Here is a 15,929-nt window from a genome sequence, read left to right as displayed (position 1 = left end):
GATGCAGGAAATCGTTACGTACGACATAATGCACGCGCTCATCATGGTAACATATTATCATGGCAAGTGCAAAGATAATAATAAAATACAAAGATAATAACGTTGCGCGAACACGCGCGACGATTGCTTCGATCGCGCGTGTCTCCTTCCTTGATTGAGTATCCGCGGAAAGTTAGATGACAACGGTTCACAAATATTTCATTTCAAAAGCGCTCTCAAGGCCGTAAGAGACTGTCCAACGATACCTCTGTATCATCGATCAGGTCCGCGTCAACTATATTTCTCTAACTTTCTACATTTCTTGCGCGCCGGTTATAGACTGACTCACCTGTTACCTAACCCTGTGAGAAATTTTACAAGATCAGAGACCAACATGTTTTTTCTTTTCAAATAAACAATCGAACTAGAATGCGCTCGAAAGAAATTTTTTCGGCTTTGGTGTTTTATTTTTCGGCTTTGGTGTTTTATTCAACTTGCGACAGTGTCGCGCGCAAATGCTTTCGATCGAGATAATGTAAATTACGCGTGACGGTAAAACACGTGAGACGCGAAAAATGAACGCCTCGCGTCGCGTCGAGTGTCGATTCGATGATGATGATGATGCAGGGTTATTATCCCCGCGGGACTTTTGCAAAAAAATGTAGCATTCTCTTAATGCGTATCGTGATAAGAAGTGAGAAGTTTATATAAACAAATTCTAAACTCGCACGCAAAACATAATTTCTTCATCAAACAACATGCACGCCTCCAAGTACTATTTTTACATTTGCATTTGGGGCGCACTTTGCATCCGTTTTTGTATATTTCATATAAACACACAATTTGTATAAATACATGTATGTATAAGCAAACATCTTTGCAATCCAAACGCGCAGAACCAGTGTTCGTTACTTCAAACTCGATACTCGTTACAAAAAGAGTGTTATCAAAAGAGCGCTTGGCGCACTAAATGTTTAAAGCGATTCTTTAATAAAAAAAAAAAAGCAAAAAGGATGAGCGAATGTGCGTCTCAGTTCTGCGTATAATAATCAATGATCAATGCGGCCGTGTTTCCCCCGTTACTGCGCGGACGTAAAATTGTACATCGGGTATCTTGGTGCGAAACGATTGGCCAGGCCGTAAACGTGTTCCGACTCTCCGCGCTCGCGAATACTTCTAGCGCCGTGCACCGACTCCTCGTAGGATGGTGGGGCTGCGAAAGAGAGACGAATCAAAAGAGATTACACGTACGCGAGAGAAGCGCAGACACTGAGAGTCTTTATCCTTACGTAAGTTTGGATACAAATGCGATTCCGGTATCGGGGGTAGCGCGGTGTCCGCCGAAGGTACGACGAAACCGGCCTCGGGTGGCTTCGTTGCGGGATAACCGCCGTCTACTTGAGGAGGTGGTGCGGTCGGGGCGTGATAAGCGGCGAGCGGAACCGTTCCCACAAAGATGAGCGTCTTGTCGGAGAGGTTCATATGATACCTGAAAGTGAAGTTAAAACGTAAAGTTTAAAATGATAACGAGAACAATGATTAATCTCAATTGCAGAAAACGATAGATAGAATCAATGTTATACCAACCACCCTTCAACGCGCGCTTCCACTTTCAAATTGTACTCGAGATCGATAATGCCACATTGAGCGAGATTCGAGGGTGGGGTAGGAGGAATATCCAGGTGCTGCTCGTAATCGGCGATTTCACCGCGCTCGATCGGACCCTTGCTGACTTCCGTCACCACAGTCTCCTCCGTTTTAGTATCCGTGTGCGGTGTAGTGGCGCGAAGAGTCACAATCTGGACTTTACGATGCGTCATTACTCGTTGGTGAGAGACGTTTTCCTTCGAGTGGCTTTAAAATGCTAAAATTCAATCCCGCGGAGCGGAATCGTCATTACGTACCTTATAGAGGGCAAGTTTTACGGCGTTTACAACGACGTTTGACGAATTCTCAACGTTTATCTTTATCGGCATCGACTGTCCAGGCACGTATCCTCGAGCTGGCAACGCAAAATTTACGGTCAACGGTGGCGTGGCGCAACATAGGCAACAGAACGTCTTACTCATCTCTTGTCGCACGGATTCCTGAAAATCTAATTGCACTTGCTACTGCCATTCGTATCGTGTCGCGACGGAAATGCATGACGATAGATTAGAGTTTAATACAAACAGCCGCTTTTGGTTCTGTGTTCAAGTCTAAGGGAGCGATGACCGTGAATGGACTCTTGACGTCTTGATCGAACTTCCACGGTCGATCTAGCGTGGCTTTCACGATATAACGAATGTGCCCAAAGTCCGATTCGAAGCTGCTCGGTAGATGCAACGGTAAGGAGCAAGCGAATGGGAATTTGTGTTCCCCGGACTGTATCTCGATTTCTCCACCTGATGAAAAGATCCTCGTACAAACTTGGGTAATTATGTACTTTAACGGACCCAGCCCCGATGACCTTGACCTTGACATATGTTGTCAATGTCACCCTCATGAGTGACCTTGAAGAAGTTTTAGCCGTCGCTCGTCGTTTGTTAAAAAGTTATAAACAAAAGAAATTTTGAAAATATAGTAGTTATTTTGAAAGAATATTGAATATTGAAAGATATAAACGACGAATACGTATATGAACGAAGAAAGGAAAGTCATTTAAAGCAGTGAATTGTTAATATATAGAATAGTTTCTTTTAATATAAGTACAAAGTATTCTTCACTTTAACCACAAGCACAAACAGTTAAATACAAAGTATTCTCTGCTTTAACTTAACCTAACCTAACCTAACCCAAACCTATTTCTGATTTAAAGCTAAAATTCCATCAAATATACTCTTTCGTAAATGTATATGGTATCGTAAAATTATGCTTTATTCATTAAACATTTTTGCTAATAACTTTTTAACAAACAACGAGCGAAGGGTGAAACCTAGTGCGGGTTATTCGGAAAGGTGACTTTTGTAATATATGTCAAACTCAAGCCTTGCTTCGCGTGGACAGCTGAAAATTCGTGCAAAATTATTAAACTTCTTTTGTTAATAACTTTTGAATAAACAACGAGCGACGGCTAAAACCTCTTCAAGGTCACTCAGGAGGGTGACCTTGACAACATATGTCAAGGTCAAGGTCATCGGGGCTGGGTCCGTTAAAGTACATAATTACCCAAACTTGTTATTGAACGAAGAAAAATAACCGTGCAACGAAGAACTTTTGACTTACCGGAAGATGATCCAATCAAGTAGTATTTTGTTTTGAAATACTCTTCGTGAGCAGTTACGGTTTGAGTTCCCTCTCGATATTGTCCGTTCTCATCCATCTCTTGTTTGTCAGTTGTCCAACAAGTATTTGCTTCGCCTTTCGCTGTTACACTTATACCTACGTAAAAGTCGAAAGAAATGGCCATTGGGGATTTGAATCGTCCAGATAAATTACGCTTATATAGCCATATATAAGCGTAATTTATTATTTTTTATATGAAGAATATAATGACATTCTTCAAATTATTCACGAGAGTTTGTGTCGCGGCAGGTGTAAACACACCATTTACACATCTTTAATCTGTGTTGCATGTAGCTTAACACACACACACACATATATATATATTACAAACTGTGTTTGTAATCAGCGAAACTATATGCAATAACATGTATGAAGCACGCAACGACAATCTGCAAAGACGGACTCGTTTCGCGTCCGATCGATCAAGCATGACGACTCACCGCGAATCTTCTTTGTGCTGTCCAGTGCAACGACGATGTTACCCGTCACCGTTTGACCGGGATAATACGTGCTCCACTGATTGTCAAACGCTATACGAAAGTCTTTGAGACCCATGCTTCGGTTGGTTTACGCTTCTCTTCACCCGATCTCCGCCCGTCGTCCGAACTCCCGATCGCTCCGTACGCGCGGCATCCACCAAAGTCCGCTGACGTCTAACGCGATACGTTCGACGTCGCCGGCCTTCTGCTCCGACATCGCGATCCGAGCGCGTCGCTCGAGCTATATCGAGCCGTGACGACGCGTCGCTACCGTTCTACTCGCGCAAACGACGGATGTGACGCAATCGGCGTTGAAACTCCGGTCGACGCCAGGGCCGTCCTCGCGCGACGAGCGCGGGCATCCTTGCAGAAGCTCCGCGCGAAGCTGCATCGAGATGCAACCATCCATTTTTATTCCCTTCCCCCCTTTATTCAGGAAGATGCAGAAGCTCGCGCAGAATTCGCTCCTCGTTCGCTCGAGATCTTGCGACCGGCGCTGATTTATTGGCGCGCCGACAAATCGAAACGACCGCGCGAGTTCTCGAATGCTCGAGTCTGTTCGATGCTCGTCTTTAACGTTTCTGCGCTTTTGCCGCAAAAGTACGTGCCCCGTGGCATAAAAGTCTCTCCTTCGTATCGACTTACCAACCCGCTGCGACTTGGGAGACCACGTGTCACTTACGCTTCCTACGCTTTGCTTCTCTCTCTCTCTCTCTCTTGTATCTTCTTACGTGCGTTTTTTTATTACAAGACGACCACCACCTATTTCGTCTCTCGCGCGGATCGCACCGTCCGGTCGCATTCTGCCGCCAAGGCATCGGTGGTGGCGCGTCATCCCCTTCGCGCAAGCCCCGCTACTCGTCAGGGGCTATTGATCCATGTGCGTTTCGACCAACAGTCGAACCATAGAGCGCCGCGGAGGACGGGCTGCACGCGCCGCCCGTAAATACATACTCTAGTCTAGTGCGTCGTGGCCGAGAATCTTGCTCAGGCATCCTTTTAAAACGCTCGAGCAGCAGCGTGGCCGAAGATGGTCGGTAGAGTGACGGAGGATGGACCCCTCATTCGACCTGTCGAGTCTGGTGAGTCCCGTCGACGTCCGCGTTCCTTCCGGCGTGCAACACGGTAGCTCCCCGTTTACTCACAACCGCTCGGTTCGTCGCAAGATTGACCAACTGTCCCCCGTTTCATCCGCGTCACGTGAGCGTTCTCCGACGATGGCGTTCGCGGAACGCCGACAGCTGTCATCTCTCGTCTTCCCAATTTGCTCAACCGCACGAAATCGTTGTTCGCGCGGAATTGAGCGATAATTGCGCGTTCTCCAGACCTTTTGCGACATGTCGAAAATGTACGGCGCGTTCCTTGCTCGTAATTATTCGCGATCTATTTGACAATCATGAGGACGGAATCGATTCCGTCGTAAAAAGCGTTGGAAAATTGAACGATACGTAACTCGCTGATGTGGACTGGTCCGACCATGTAGATTCGCATATCGCGCGGCGATTGCACCGAGAAGGCGATGCAGTCACGCGATGCATTCGCGTAGATTTATTTGCGATACCTGTATGTATGTACACGGCACACGATAGTGTTGCGTGTTTTTCGCATTTCGCGCTTTTGCATGATATCAAACAACCAAAGATCGAAGAGAGACCGTTTTGCCATCCCCTTGCGCGTACGCGTTGATTTTCTCATACGTCACTCTCGCGTACGTCGGTAGTTTGCTTTGCTACTCGGTCCTCGTTTACTTTTATGCAGCATTTTGCGGCGCGGCGCTAGTCGCGATAAATCGCGTATAATTACGACAGCGAGATTGAAAAATCAAAAAGTCGAAAAGGAAAGAAAAAAGAAAAGACGCGCGCGCGCGCGCGTGATTTTTCAGTCTCGACGGCGACGCTGGTGACGCTGTGCATCGGCGCCGCTTTTCTACTGTGCGCCGTCGCGATGACCTGGTGGCTCTGCCGACGACGTCGCGAGCACACCAAGCTGAGCTCCGACAAGTCTCTCGCGTTCAGGCCGCCGCACCGGAAGCCGACGGCGGTTAAGAGTCCCGGCAGCACGAGCCACTACCTGAAGAAGAGCCCGTCGCCGACGGGACCGGCCAAGAGTCCACCCGGTTCCGGCGGACAAACGCCGAGCCCGACCGGGTCCCAATCGTCGAATCCCGCGTCTCAGCCGAGAACACCGCAGAGCGCAGGTACCCTCGACTTTCGAAAAGTTCTAGCTTCTGTTCATTCGATTGAACTTGATAATCATCTCGACGACGACGACACAGGTACCCCGGTTGAAACGCCGCCCGTCGAAGTCGCTGTAAGTATAGAGAACGAGCGTGACAAGGCCGAACTGGAGAACAACGAGAAGGTCGAGCGCGAGAAGAGTCAAACGGCCGAGAACGACAAGGACAATTTGGGCCAGCTGGTCTTCAAGTTGCGATACCGGAGCGAACAGAATGCGCTTGCTGTCACCGTGGTCAAGTGCAAGGGACTCCCCGCGAGAGGCCAACAGAACGCGACCAGCGATCCTTACGTGAAGCTGCAATTATTGCCCGACAAACAACATCACGTGAAGACTAGAGTTCTCAGGAACACCAGGGATCCAGTGTACGACGAGGATTTCACATTTTTCGGCATATCGCAGAGTCAACTTCAGGTATGCCGAGCGCTACGTCGACTCAATTGCTTTGGCTAAACAAATCACTTGATTCAGCTAAATAAAGAAAGAATTGCAAGAGCTGACGAAAGCAATGCTTCCACTTGAAACGAGATTAATCTGTTTGATGATTATGATTGCAGAAAATTAGCTTACACTTCATCGTGCTGAGTTTCGACAGATACTCGCGCGACGACATCATCGGAGAACTGACGTGTGCTTTATCGTCGGTGCCCGGCTTGGAAGACGCGGATAATCAAGAGATATCTCTCTGTCGAAAAATATGCCCCAGAAATCTCAAGGTAAGTGTGATCCTCACGCGGAAAACGGTCGAGGATCTCGAGGATTTCGCGACACGTTACGATAAATATCGCGAAAATGATCGTATCGACAGATACAGTCGCAAGGACGAGGTGAGCTGCTGGTCTCCCTTTGCTGGCAACCGGTCACCAGCCGATTGACGGTGGTGGTGTTAAAAGCGCGTAATCTACCGAAAATGGACGTGACCGGACTCGCTGATCCGTACGTCAAGATCTACCTGCTGTACAATCAGCAACGCATCGCCAAGAAAAAGACGCACGTGAAGAAGCGCACGTTAAGCCCGGTGTTTAACGAATCTTTCGTCTTTGATATACCGAACGGCGCGGACGGACTTAACAATGTCAGCCTCGAGTTCATGCTACTGGATTGGGACCGAGTCACGAAGAACGAGGTAAGCTCGACGCTGCTCCGTCGCCCGACGCGTACGTCCTGACAATTGGTTTTCTTTAGGTGATCGGCCGGCTAGAGTTCGGCGGACCAAAGTGTCAGGGCTCCGCCGTCAACCATTGGAAGGAGGTGTGCAGCTCACCGCGACGACAGATAGCCGACTGGCATAAATTGCGAGAGTAAACCGGCCTCCTCAGTATCAGTCCGAGTTCTCTCGTCTCCGATTTCTCTAGAATCCCATATCCCCCTCCGCTGTGAAACTATCAACCCGATCCCTGAAACCCTACGACGAGGTAGGGTGTCTGTTTTGTAAACCTAATACTCGATGTATATTAGGCTTGAAACGAGTAGCTCGTCCATCCATGGTCGCCGCCGGTACGGAGGATCGGCTAAATGATCGATGCAAATTCTTTACTTCGAACTTTGACCGCCAAAAAACGGTAAATTATTCATTTGTCGGGACTCGGGTCCGTGACGTATTCTTTCGTTTTCTGGGTGTGAACGCGGACAGGATTGCTCGTTGATCAGGTGATCGGTGCAACGATATCGTTGCTTCAGGACGTAACGGCACGCGATCACGGGATGGATATAGCTTGCAGGATGTGCTTTATGACATAAACATAGATATTAAGATTTCCGACCAGTTGGATAACGATACCGTGAAAGAAGAGTATCGGTGCGCGCACACCGACCGATTGACCTTTCGATCGTTAGAGAAGTCGCATCATGTAGATGAAATGGATTTGCTTGGCTACTGCATTACGATCTTAAATGCAAGTGTGCATCGGTGCATCGTCGCAGAAAGGGAGATGCACCTTTAACCGATATTTAACCGATATTCTTCGAACTTTGACCGCCAAAAAACGGTAAATTATTCATTTGTCGGGACTCGTGTCCGTGACGTATTCTTTCGTTTTCTGGGTGTGAACGCGGACAGGATTGCTCGTTGATCAGGTGATCGGTGCAACGATATCGTTGCTTCAGGACGTAACGGCACGCGATCACGGGATGGATATAGCTTGCAGGATGTGCTTTATGACATAAACATAGATATTAAGATTTCCGACCAGTTGGATAACGATACCGTGAAAGAAGAGTATCGGTGCGCGCACACCGACCGATTGACCTTTCGATCGTTAGAGATGTCGCATCATGTAGATGAAATGGATTTGCTTGGCTACTGCATTACGATCTTAAATGCAAGTGTGCATCGGTGCATCGTCGCAGAAAGGGAGATGCACCTTTAACCGATATTTAACCGATATTCTTCGAACTTTGACCGCCAAAAAACGGTAAATTATTCATTTGTCGGGACTCGTGTCCGTGACGTATTCTTTCGTTTTCTGGGTGTGAACGCGGACAGGATTGCTCGTTGATCAGGTGATCGGTGCAACGATATCGTTGCTTCAGGACGTAACGGCACGCGATCACGGGATGGATATAGCTTGCAGGATGTGCTTTATGACATAAACATAGATAATAAGATTTCCGACCAGTTGGATAACGATACCGTGAAAGAAGAGTATCGGTGCGCGCACACCGACCGATTGACCTTTCGATCGTTAGAGATGTCGCATCATGTAGATGAAATGGATTTGCTTGGCTACTGCATTACGATCTTAAATGCAAGTGTGCATCGGTGCATCGTCGCAGAAAGGGAGATGCACCTTTAACCGATATTTAACCGATATTCTTCGAACTTTGACCGCCAAAAAACGGTAAATTATTCATTTATCGGGACTCGGGTCCGTGACGTATTCTTTCGTTTTCTGGGTGTGAACGCGGACAGGATTGCTCGTTGATCAGGTGATCGGTGCAACGATATCGTTGCTTCAGGACGTAACGGCACGCGATCACGGGATGGATATAGCTTGCAGGATGTGCTTTATGACATAACATAGATATTAAGATTTCCGACCAGTTGGATAACGATACCGTGAAAGAAGAGTATCGGTGCGCGCACACCGACCGATTGACCTTTCGATCGTTAGAGATGTCGCATCATGTAGATGAAATGGATTTGCTTGGCTACTGCATTACGATCTTAAATGCAAGTGTGCATCGGTGCATCGTCGCAGAAAGGGAGATGCACCTTTAACCGATATTTAACCGATATTAATCGAATTCCTTGTTAATTTGCTTTAATCCATTTTATTTATGTGATGCGCATCGTTTACTCGCGATCGAAAGGCCGCGCATATCGCGCGTGTTAGAGGCGAGTATGAAAGATACGTGCTTCGTGCGACCGTAAATTCTCGGCTCTTGAGGAATGACTTGAGAAGAAGCCTCCCTCTTTTGCACGACTCGCATGATTAATAACAAGAGAAAAAAAGAAAACTCTTTATTGATGATATATCTCCAAAGTAATTAGCAAAAGGGATTTATATTTTTATTTCGTAATGAGAATCTCAAAAGTCATTGTCCTTCTCCTCGAGTTGGAGTAACATTGCGAGATCCTGTACTTGCCACCGTTTACTTGTGCTTAATTAATAGTAGTTACGTCACTAGGTTTGTAGCACGATGTTAAATCCGTCTGGAGTTAACGCGTCATCTCAGATCGTGCGGCAAGATCGACGAAAGTTTAAGAGTCGCTGTACTTTGCTGAATTCATCCAACGCACGCGTCTCCGATCTGATTATGATATCGTGCGTAATATACAGGGTGTCCCGAATTTAAATGTCCAAACTTCGGGAGCGTGTAGGGGATGATAAATGAAAAATAAAAAGTCCTTTAGAGATATGCTCGTTTTTACTTCGTTTTGGAAAAATCGCAAAAAAGAAAACGTAGATTTCATGCAGCAATGACTCGTCGTTCCGGAATTCTTCTGTTTGAAAATCGGCGCCGCGCATACTCTCGCACTTCCTTTGTTTGTTTACATTTCTTTTTTTGTTTACATTTCTGCTTCTCTCCTATAAATTCGTCAGTTACTCATCAGAAGCCATCGAGTGAATTACTCCTGTCACAATGCCGCATACATATTCTAACGTTGAATATGCTGATATGGTTTTCGTGTATGGTTTCTGTGACGGTAATGCTAGGGATATCTACATTTACATTAAGCAAGTGACAACATGAATAAATAAGTGTGAAGTCTACGTTTTCTCTTTTGCGATTTTTCCAAAACGAAGTAAAAACGAGCATATCTCTAAAGGACTTTTTATTTTTGATTTATCATCCCCTACACGCTCCCGAAGTTTGGACATTTAAATTCGGGACACCCTGTATACTCTCAATGTTGTAAAACTGAGAGAGGCACTCCGAGTTTTTTGACTTGTTTCGTCGATAATAATCCTCTTTCTATTCTCGTTACGTCGTGTACAATGCACGGAGTAAGGCTCGGAGAAAAATCGCAAACTCGAACGAGTCTGAAAGTGCAATGCATCGATGCGTGATAATGTATCAAGTTTGAATTCTATTCTTACAAATAAAGGAGCAACAAGCGAGAACTGTTACTTTTAAGAGTAGCTGGACTACGGATAGTCTTGGCCCGCATCGCGATTGTACATATGTAATTGATGAAAAGTGACGACTTAATTGATTGTTGCATAGTCAGCATAAGACAAGGAAGGAGGCTCGACATAACGCTGTATGTATACATATACGGTTTGTCAAAAAGACGATCAGATCGATCACTTTCGCAAACGCTAAAGATCAGTCTGATTATTTTTATGATCGACTTTGTATACGTGAAAAGTGAGAAGCAAAATGCTCCGCGCGGTACTGTACAAACTCTTCCGGTTTATACAGTAGTAATCATTTGGTGAGACTATATTGCAAACTGCAATATTGCAATCACCTTTATTTATATCTTATTTTACCTTTATTATCCTTTCTTTGCAATTTGCCTTGTTAGTCTGGATTGTACTAATTGTCCTTTGTTGGCGCTATTGTCGATGAGATCGATAACGTGCAAATCGACACTGGCAAATCACGAAACAACGTGACTTTCATTTCGAAAGTAAAAGTCAATATTCAGCAACGCATAATTAACGAATGCTTATTTTTTTATTACACTTCATCATATCACAATATGAATCTTGCGCAACCTGAAAGAGAAATGTTTGGCTTGATCGATCGTAAATGCAAGCACGATCATCAATTTTGTATGTTTATTAGGCGCTCAGCAAGTCTTTGGTTTTACGCATTCGAAAACTTTGAATGAGATCAAATTGGATAGGAAGGACATTGTTCTCTTCGTAATTTGAAGAGAAGTTTTATACTGCGTGCACACTCCATTATCCTCTTTTATAGCTGGAAAGGATGAGACGCGATGCGCGCAAGGAGAAGAAACATGATTAATCGCTGATTGCGATATGATGCAAGTATAACAGTAATCACCGTGATCGAAAGTATGACAGAAAAGTCGCAATATATCATACGAAGACTCAAGAAATACACCGAATAATAAGTTTTAAGTACGTTTTAAGATAGCGAACACGACATGTTGTCGACTCACTAAGAAACGAACGGCATTACACGATCGAACATTACAGGATATTTATTTCATTGCTATACAATTATAAACACAATTATATAAATCACAGATTCACACACACACACACACACACAAAACGAGTATAATAAGTAGTACATATAGTGAAACACAACGTACATCCGTCTGTCGCTCTCCTGTGAACCGTGAAGGCTACGATCTCTCGTGCGAAATCGATTTTGTGAGCACGAGAAAATATTGATGCGTTATTGGTCTTCTCGATAATTATTTGATTTAAAACTGATGAAGAAGAGTGCTCGAGATCGACAGACACGCTGTAAGATAATGGGCGACGATACGAAATGCTCGAAAATCATCGTTCTTGTTAATTCGGTACTTAATTCCTTTGATTGTTTTAATTGTTTTGCTTCTTTGCCGCTTTTACATGATAAATAAATAATTGTACGTTGTAATAAAGACATTCCAATTGTTTAAATATTGTAGTTACGTATAAAACAAAATTACAAAAAATATCGCATAGACAAACTTTATTATTTAGCTTTATCTAGCTCTAGAATAAATCAGTTTGTCAGTAGCTGCACTATAGCTATAGTTGAGAAGAGATTAATCCCAACAAGAAAAAAAGGAAAGACACAATTTTCTATATAAATCAGTATGTGGATATTAGAAATTATTGCTTGTATTGTGAGATACACACACACACACATGATGTATGTACATATGTATAATGTTTGCCAAAATTCTCCTTTTATGTTACATCGAATTGATAAAGTACTGATGCTTTTTAAGCATTCATAAACATTATAGACTAAAGGATGCGGCGTGTGAGAAAATACTGTGCGTAAGCAGATATTAAGGCTGTGTGGTCAATAAAGCGCTCTAAAATAAACATCTTAATAAATGCAATAATTACTCTTACATCTCATGTCAACTCTGTCCTGTTTTTCTAAAACAAAACGGCAAGATCGGAAACGATCTTACGTACCAATACAACAAATTGTGTAAGGCTAAAGGTACATTACATCGAAACTGATGAAAAATTTATCAAGTCATTTAATTGAGGCAATCTTTCTCGCAACGCAATCATTCATAAACGGTTTGTTTTTAAAAATAAGGATAAGGTAGAAACACAATAATTTCAAATAATTAGAAAAATATTTTATTTGCATTAATAGCTCTTTGTCAGAAAGTTTACGTAACTTACAAAAATGCTTTGTCGGAGATACACATTATAACTATAATATTTCACATATCTTAAAAAAGTACAAGTCCGTAAAATGTAAATGCGATCTCACATCAATCTTTCCTCTACAGATTGCATCTATTACATCTTTGGATAAATGTTATATATATATATATATATGTATATATATATAGAAAAAATATATATATAATATCTAACGCACACACATGAAGAACTATTATAATTATAAATATTTGTACATCGTCATTGTGTGCTTAACAACGTAATACCTATAAACAACCATGCTCGCAACAGTGACATTTCGTGACTAATTACATTTGTTTATTTAAAGAGGATAATTCGCATTGAATTATCAAAACGGGAAGAACGGCGCACGTGTGCTTATATCATCAAGCACACGTACATGAACAACGGCAAGGCCAAATTGTCCACCTGATTTGTGCGTGCCTCGATCAACGACACCGATACAGCCGCCAAGATGCTTCTCAGCAGTAGCCAGTGACTGTCCACGAAACCTGGAAAAATACGAGTAAAAACGCAAATAAGAGCAAGAGCCTTAGTGAAAAGTGAAGAACGCTTGTTGAAAAGATACAAGAACCGAAATATACCGCAGAATGTTAAACCGAGTATTACACAAACTTGGCAAAACACGCATGCGACGGTGCCTTCGATAGTTTTCTCTGTGCCGACCCACTTGTGCGAACCCCATCTGCATCCGACAAAGTTTGCAGCAGTGTCACCGATTCCTATCGTCAACACGCCGCTGAACAACACCAACAGTGTCAAATTACTGGTAGGCATCCAAAGAGAAAACGATAAGCCACATAATAGATATATGGCTGTCAGTGAGAGTAAAGAGTCTTTCTCATCGACAAATAGAGTAAATCCTTCATGCAAAATTTCTCCCAAGGGCGGAATCTTTAAAAGTCTGATTGTCTGGAATTCATTAACACCATTGTTAGCGCAGAAAATAAATATCAATTACATTGACTGATGTATTGCACGATAATTGTATGATATTGTACCTCGAGAGCAATAAACAGCGCCAGCATCACTCCGCTGGCCAAGTACAACAATGAAGGATCGTATATCATGCCAGGAATATATACAAATATGGCTAAAATGTGAAAGCTTTTTCTACAAGAGCTCGTAGCTTGTGACTTGGATAATATTTGACACATTATGGTAAAGATGCTCAGCAAGAGACACACTGCCCAGTATGCGACTATCGCGGCCTGTAAACAATTTTATTGAAGTAAGATCGATTCGATTTAAATGCAATTGCGATTGAAGAGAGACGTCGTGTCGCTACTTACCCTCTTACGATCGTTAAACATAAAAGTAATGATCCACATTACTGGGTTTTGGTCAAGAATGATGCAAAGTAGCGGAACAGTTATGAAACATAGGAGACTGACGGTCATTGAGTAAAAGTATTTTGTGTTGTGCAGAATAGGAAAATATCCACACAGAAGGCACACTGACATTACATACAGTATTCCCACCTGTAAAAATGCATCACGCAAGTGAGTTAAGGATAAGTGATATCACAGAGAAGAAACGGACGCGTGCGTTTCTGTACCTGCAACAAAACTGTGCTGATGTCGTTATCGTGAATTGGAGGTAAATGATATCGCAGAGGTAAATTGGTAACGGCCGACATCAAGAACAAGATACAACTGTGCATAACTGCCGTCGCTTCTCCCATCGTGAAGCAGTACGGAAAGGCTGACATTAGTTGCAGGACGCCCCATGTGCCCAAACTGCCAACAGTCACGCCCCACGTGACGCTCGTTAACAATCCTGTTGACATTTAATAAAGAAATCAGTAGAAGCATGCGCTCAGGGTCACTCAGGATCCTCTTACGGCAATTAAGGGTGAATTCGTGAATCGGTATACCTCTGTTGGCCGCAAGCAGAAACAGCATGGACGTTACGATCGCAGGCAGAAAATATACGACGTGAAAATCCTTTGCCGCGACTCCTTGCATCGATAGTCGTGTGTAAAGGCAACAGGTAGAAAGAACGAGACCGAAGCCTGTGATTCCCACAAGCAAACATATTTCGGAGTAGCTGTTCTCCTCCCTCAATATCGTGATCACGGCACTCAAGCCAACCAAAGTACCTAGCCATAATCCACTGCTCGCGTTTGGCCTACAAACGACAAATCCATGATACATAATAATGAAATGTCCAACCTCACCCAAGGTTTCCCTCCTCGAGTATCATCGTTGATTTTCATCCAACTGAAAATTCTCATTGTTGGACCACGAGCGTGCGACGTCGATATCGAGTGAAACGATTTGCAGCGTAACGTTCGCGCTACAAATTTGTGATAGCTACGAGACGTAAGAGCGGTTTGCACTTTGAGGTTATCTTCCTCCACTGGAGAAAAAAAAAGAGAAAGAATATGTAACTTGTCAGCAGCGTACCGATGTTGTATACCATTGCGCTTGACATTTTGCAATATCTTCTCCTCGAAATGCTTGTATCGTGCAATCAACGTCTCCATTTTCCTCTCGTGATTAGAAAAGATGACTTTTCACAGCATCGGGGTGACCACGCCGCCTAACGTCACCGTACTTTGAACACGGAAAATGATCGTGAATAATCAACACACGAGAGATAGCGTCGACTCCTATTATTTCCCACTGCACTTTTCCGAATGACACCATGATATCGATACGCGCTGATAGTACGTATGCACACTGTCGCTCGCGTGCGGCACGCACTGCGTGTCAGGTGCTCATATACCAACATTCTATATCGCAATTATCTCGAAATTATAAGTTATTAAATAATTATAAAAGTTACAAAATATTAAAAAGTTATTAAATTGGCATTCTTTTACCATTCCTTCTCTGCATCACATATGATACATATTTAACTATTATATTGGGTCGTCCGGAAAGTTCGTGCCGATTTTGAAGGAAAATTCAAAGGCAACATTTTTTTATGTCGATAAATATTTATTGACTTATGTATGCACCGTTTTGTTTCACAACTTTTGTCCATCTTTCACGCAACTGGAAGATTCCATTCTCCCAGAACTTCTTAGGTTTCTCGGCGAAAAGTTCCTCAAGGTGGTTTTTTATGTCGATCAAAGAGTTGAAGTTCTTGCCGCTAAGAGAATTTTGCAAAGACCTAAATAAGTGAAAGTCTGAAGGTGCAATGTCTGGTGAATACGGTGGGT

General features: G+C 43.6%; 3 protein-coding genes across 7 annotated transcripts; 1 reads left to right on the top strand and 2 right to left on the bottom strand.

Moving 5' to 3' along the window:
- Nucleotides 1-424: 424 nt before the first annotated feature.
- LOC105285986 (arrestin domain-containing protein 17) lies at nt 425-4,492 on the bottom strand. 2 transcript variants are annotated; one of them, XM_011350580.2, is made up of 7 exons: nt 3,684-4,348; nt 3,184-3,339; nt 2,152-2,363; nt 1,884-2,066; nt 1,567-1,778; nt 1,269-1,468; nt 425-1,192 (listed from the first exon to the last, which is right to left on the bottom strand). In XM_011350580.2, the coding sequence occupies exons 1-7, from the start codon at nt 3,796-3,798 to the stop codon at nt 1,059-1,061; spliced, it is 1,212 nt and encodes a 403-aa protein (XP_011348882.1). In that variant the 5' UTR covers nt 3,799-4,348; the 3' UTR covers nt 425-1,058. The 2 variants fall into 2 exon arrangements, with proteins under 2 accessions (XP_011348882.1, XP_019889394.1); XM_020033835.2 differs by lacking the exon at nt 3,684-4,348 and adding an exon at nt 4,368-4,492 and having other exon boundaries at nt 432-1,192.
- A 105-nt stretch (nt 4,493-4,597) lies between these two features.
- LOC105285987 (synaptotagmin-4) lies at nt 4,598-12,410 on the top strand. The gene is made up of 6 exons (XM_011350584.3): nt 4,598-4,804; nt 5,605-5,919; nt 5,998-6,371; nt 6,515-6,673; nt 6,766-7,083; nt 7,143-12,410. The coding sequence occupies exons 1-6, from the start codon at nt 4,753-4,755 to the stop codon at nt 7,260-7,262; spliced, it is 1,338 nt and encodes a 445-aa protein (XP_011348886.1). The 5' UTR covers nt 4,598-4,752; the 3' UTR covers nt 7,263-12,410.
- A 259-nt stretch (nt 12,411-12,669) lies between these two features.
- LOC105285988 (dolichol kinase) lies at nt 12,670-15,515 on the bottom strand. Of its 4 annotated transcripts, none has more exons than XM_011350586.3 (7): nt 15,169-15,248; nt 14,637-14,890; nt 14,319-14,539; nt 14,053-14,241; nt 13,762-13,971; nt 13,345-13,672; nt 12,670-13,251 (listed from the first exon to the last, which is right to left on the bottom strand). In XM_011350586.3, exons 1-7 carry the CDS (start codon nt 15,246-15,248, stop codon nt 13,118-13,120), a joined length of 1,416 nt encoding a protein of 471 aa, XP_011348888.1. In that variant the 3' UTR covers nt 12,670-13,117. The 4 variants fall into 4 exon arrangements, with proteins under 4 accessions (XP_011348888.1, XP_011348889.1, XP_011348890.1 ...); XM_011350587.3 differs by having other exon boundaries at nt 13,370-13,672; XM_011350588.3 differs by having other exon boundaries at nt 13,376-13,672.
- Between the last annotated feature and the right edge of the window lie 414 nt (nt 15,516-15,929).

The sequence above is a fragment of the Ooceraea biroi genome, chromosome 12 (genome assembly GCF_003672135.1).
Source record: "Ooceraea biroi isolate clonal line C1 chromosome 12, Obir_v5.4, whole genome shotgun sequence".
In the NCBI taxonomy this organism is placed as follows: Eukaryota; Metazoa; Arthropoda; class Insecta; order Hymenoptera; family Formicidae; genus Ooceraea; species Ooceraea biroi.
Note: the sequence above shows the minus strand (reverse complement) of the source record. Positions and strands in the feature narration are given on the sequence as shown.

Excerpts from the sequence above, each read along its gene's own strand:
- LOC105285987 (XM_011350584.3), top strand. The coding sequence starts at position 4,753 with ATGGTCGGTAGAGTGACGGAGGATGGACCCCTCATTCGACCTGTCGAG. Across the intron at positions 4,805-5,604 it reads CATTCGACCTGTCGAGTCTG|TCTCGACGGCGACGCTGGTG; the intron begins GTGAGTCCCGTC and ends GTGATTTTTCAG. Across the intron at positions 7,084-7,142 it reads ACCGAGTCACGAAGAACGAG|GTGATCGGCCGGCTAGAGTT; the intron begins GTAAGCTCGACG and ends GGTTTTCTTTAG.
- LOC105285986 (XM_011350580.2), bottom strand. The coding sequence starts at position 3,798 with ATGGGTCTCAAAGACTTTCGTATAGCGTTTGACAATCAGTGGAGCACG. Across the intron at positions 2,067-2,151 it reads ACACAGAACCAAAAGCGGCT|GAATCCGTGCGACAAGAGAT; the intron begins GTTTGTATTAAA and ends TTAGATTTTCAG. Across the intron at positions 1,193-1,268 it reads GCATTTGTATCCAAACTTAC|CCCCACCATCCTACGAGGAG; the intron begins GTAAGGATAAAG and ends TCTCTTTCGCAG.
- LOC105285988 (XM_011350585.3), bottom strand. The coding sequence starts at position 15,248 with ATGGAGACGTTGATTGCACGATACAAGCATTTCGAGGAGAAGATATTG. Across the intron at positions 14,242-14,318 it reads TCAGCACAGTTTTGTTGCAG|GTGGGAATACTGTATGTAAT; the intron begins GTACAGAAACGC and ends GCATTTTTACAG. Across the intron at positions 13,673-13,761 it reads CGCTGTTTATTGCTCTCGAG|ACAATCAGACTTTTAAAGAT; the intron begins GTACAATATCAT and ends AATGAATTCCAG.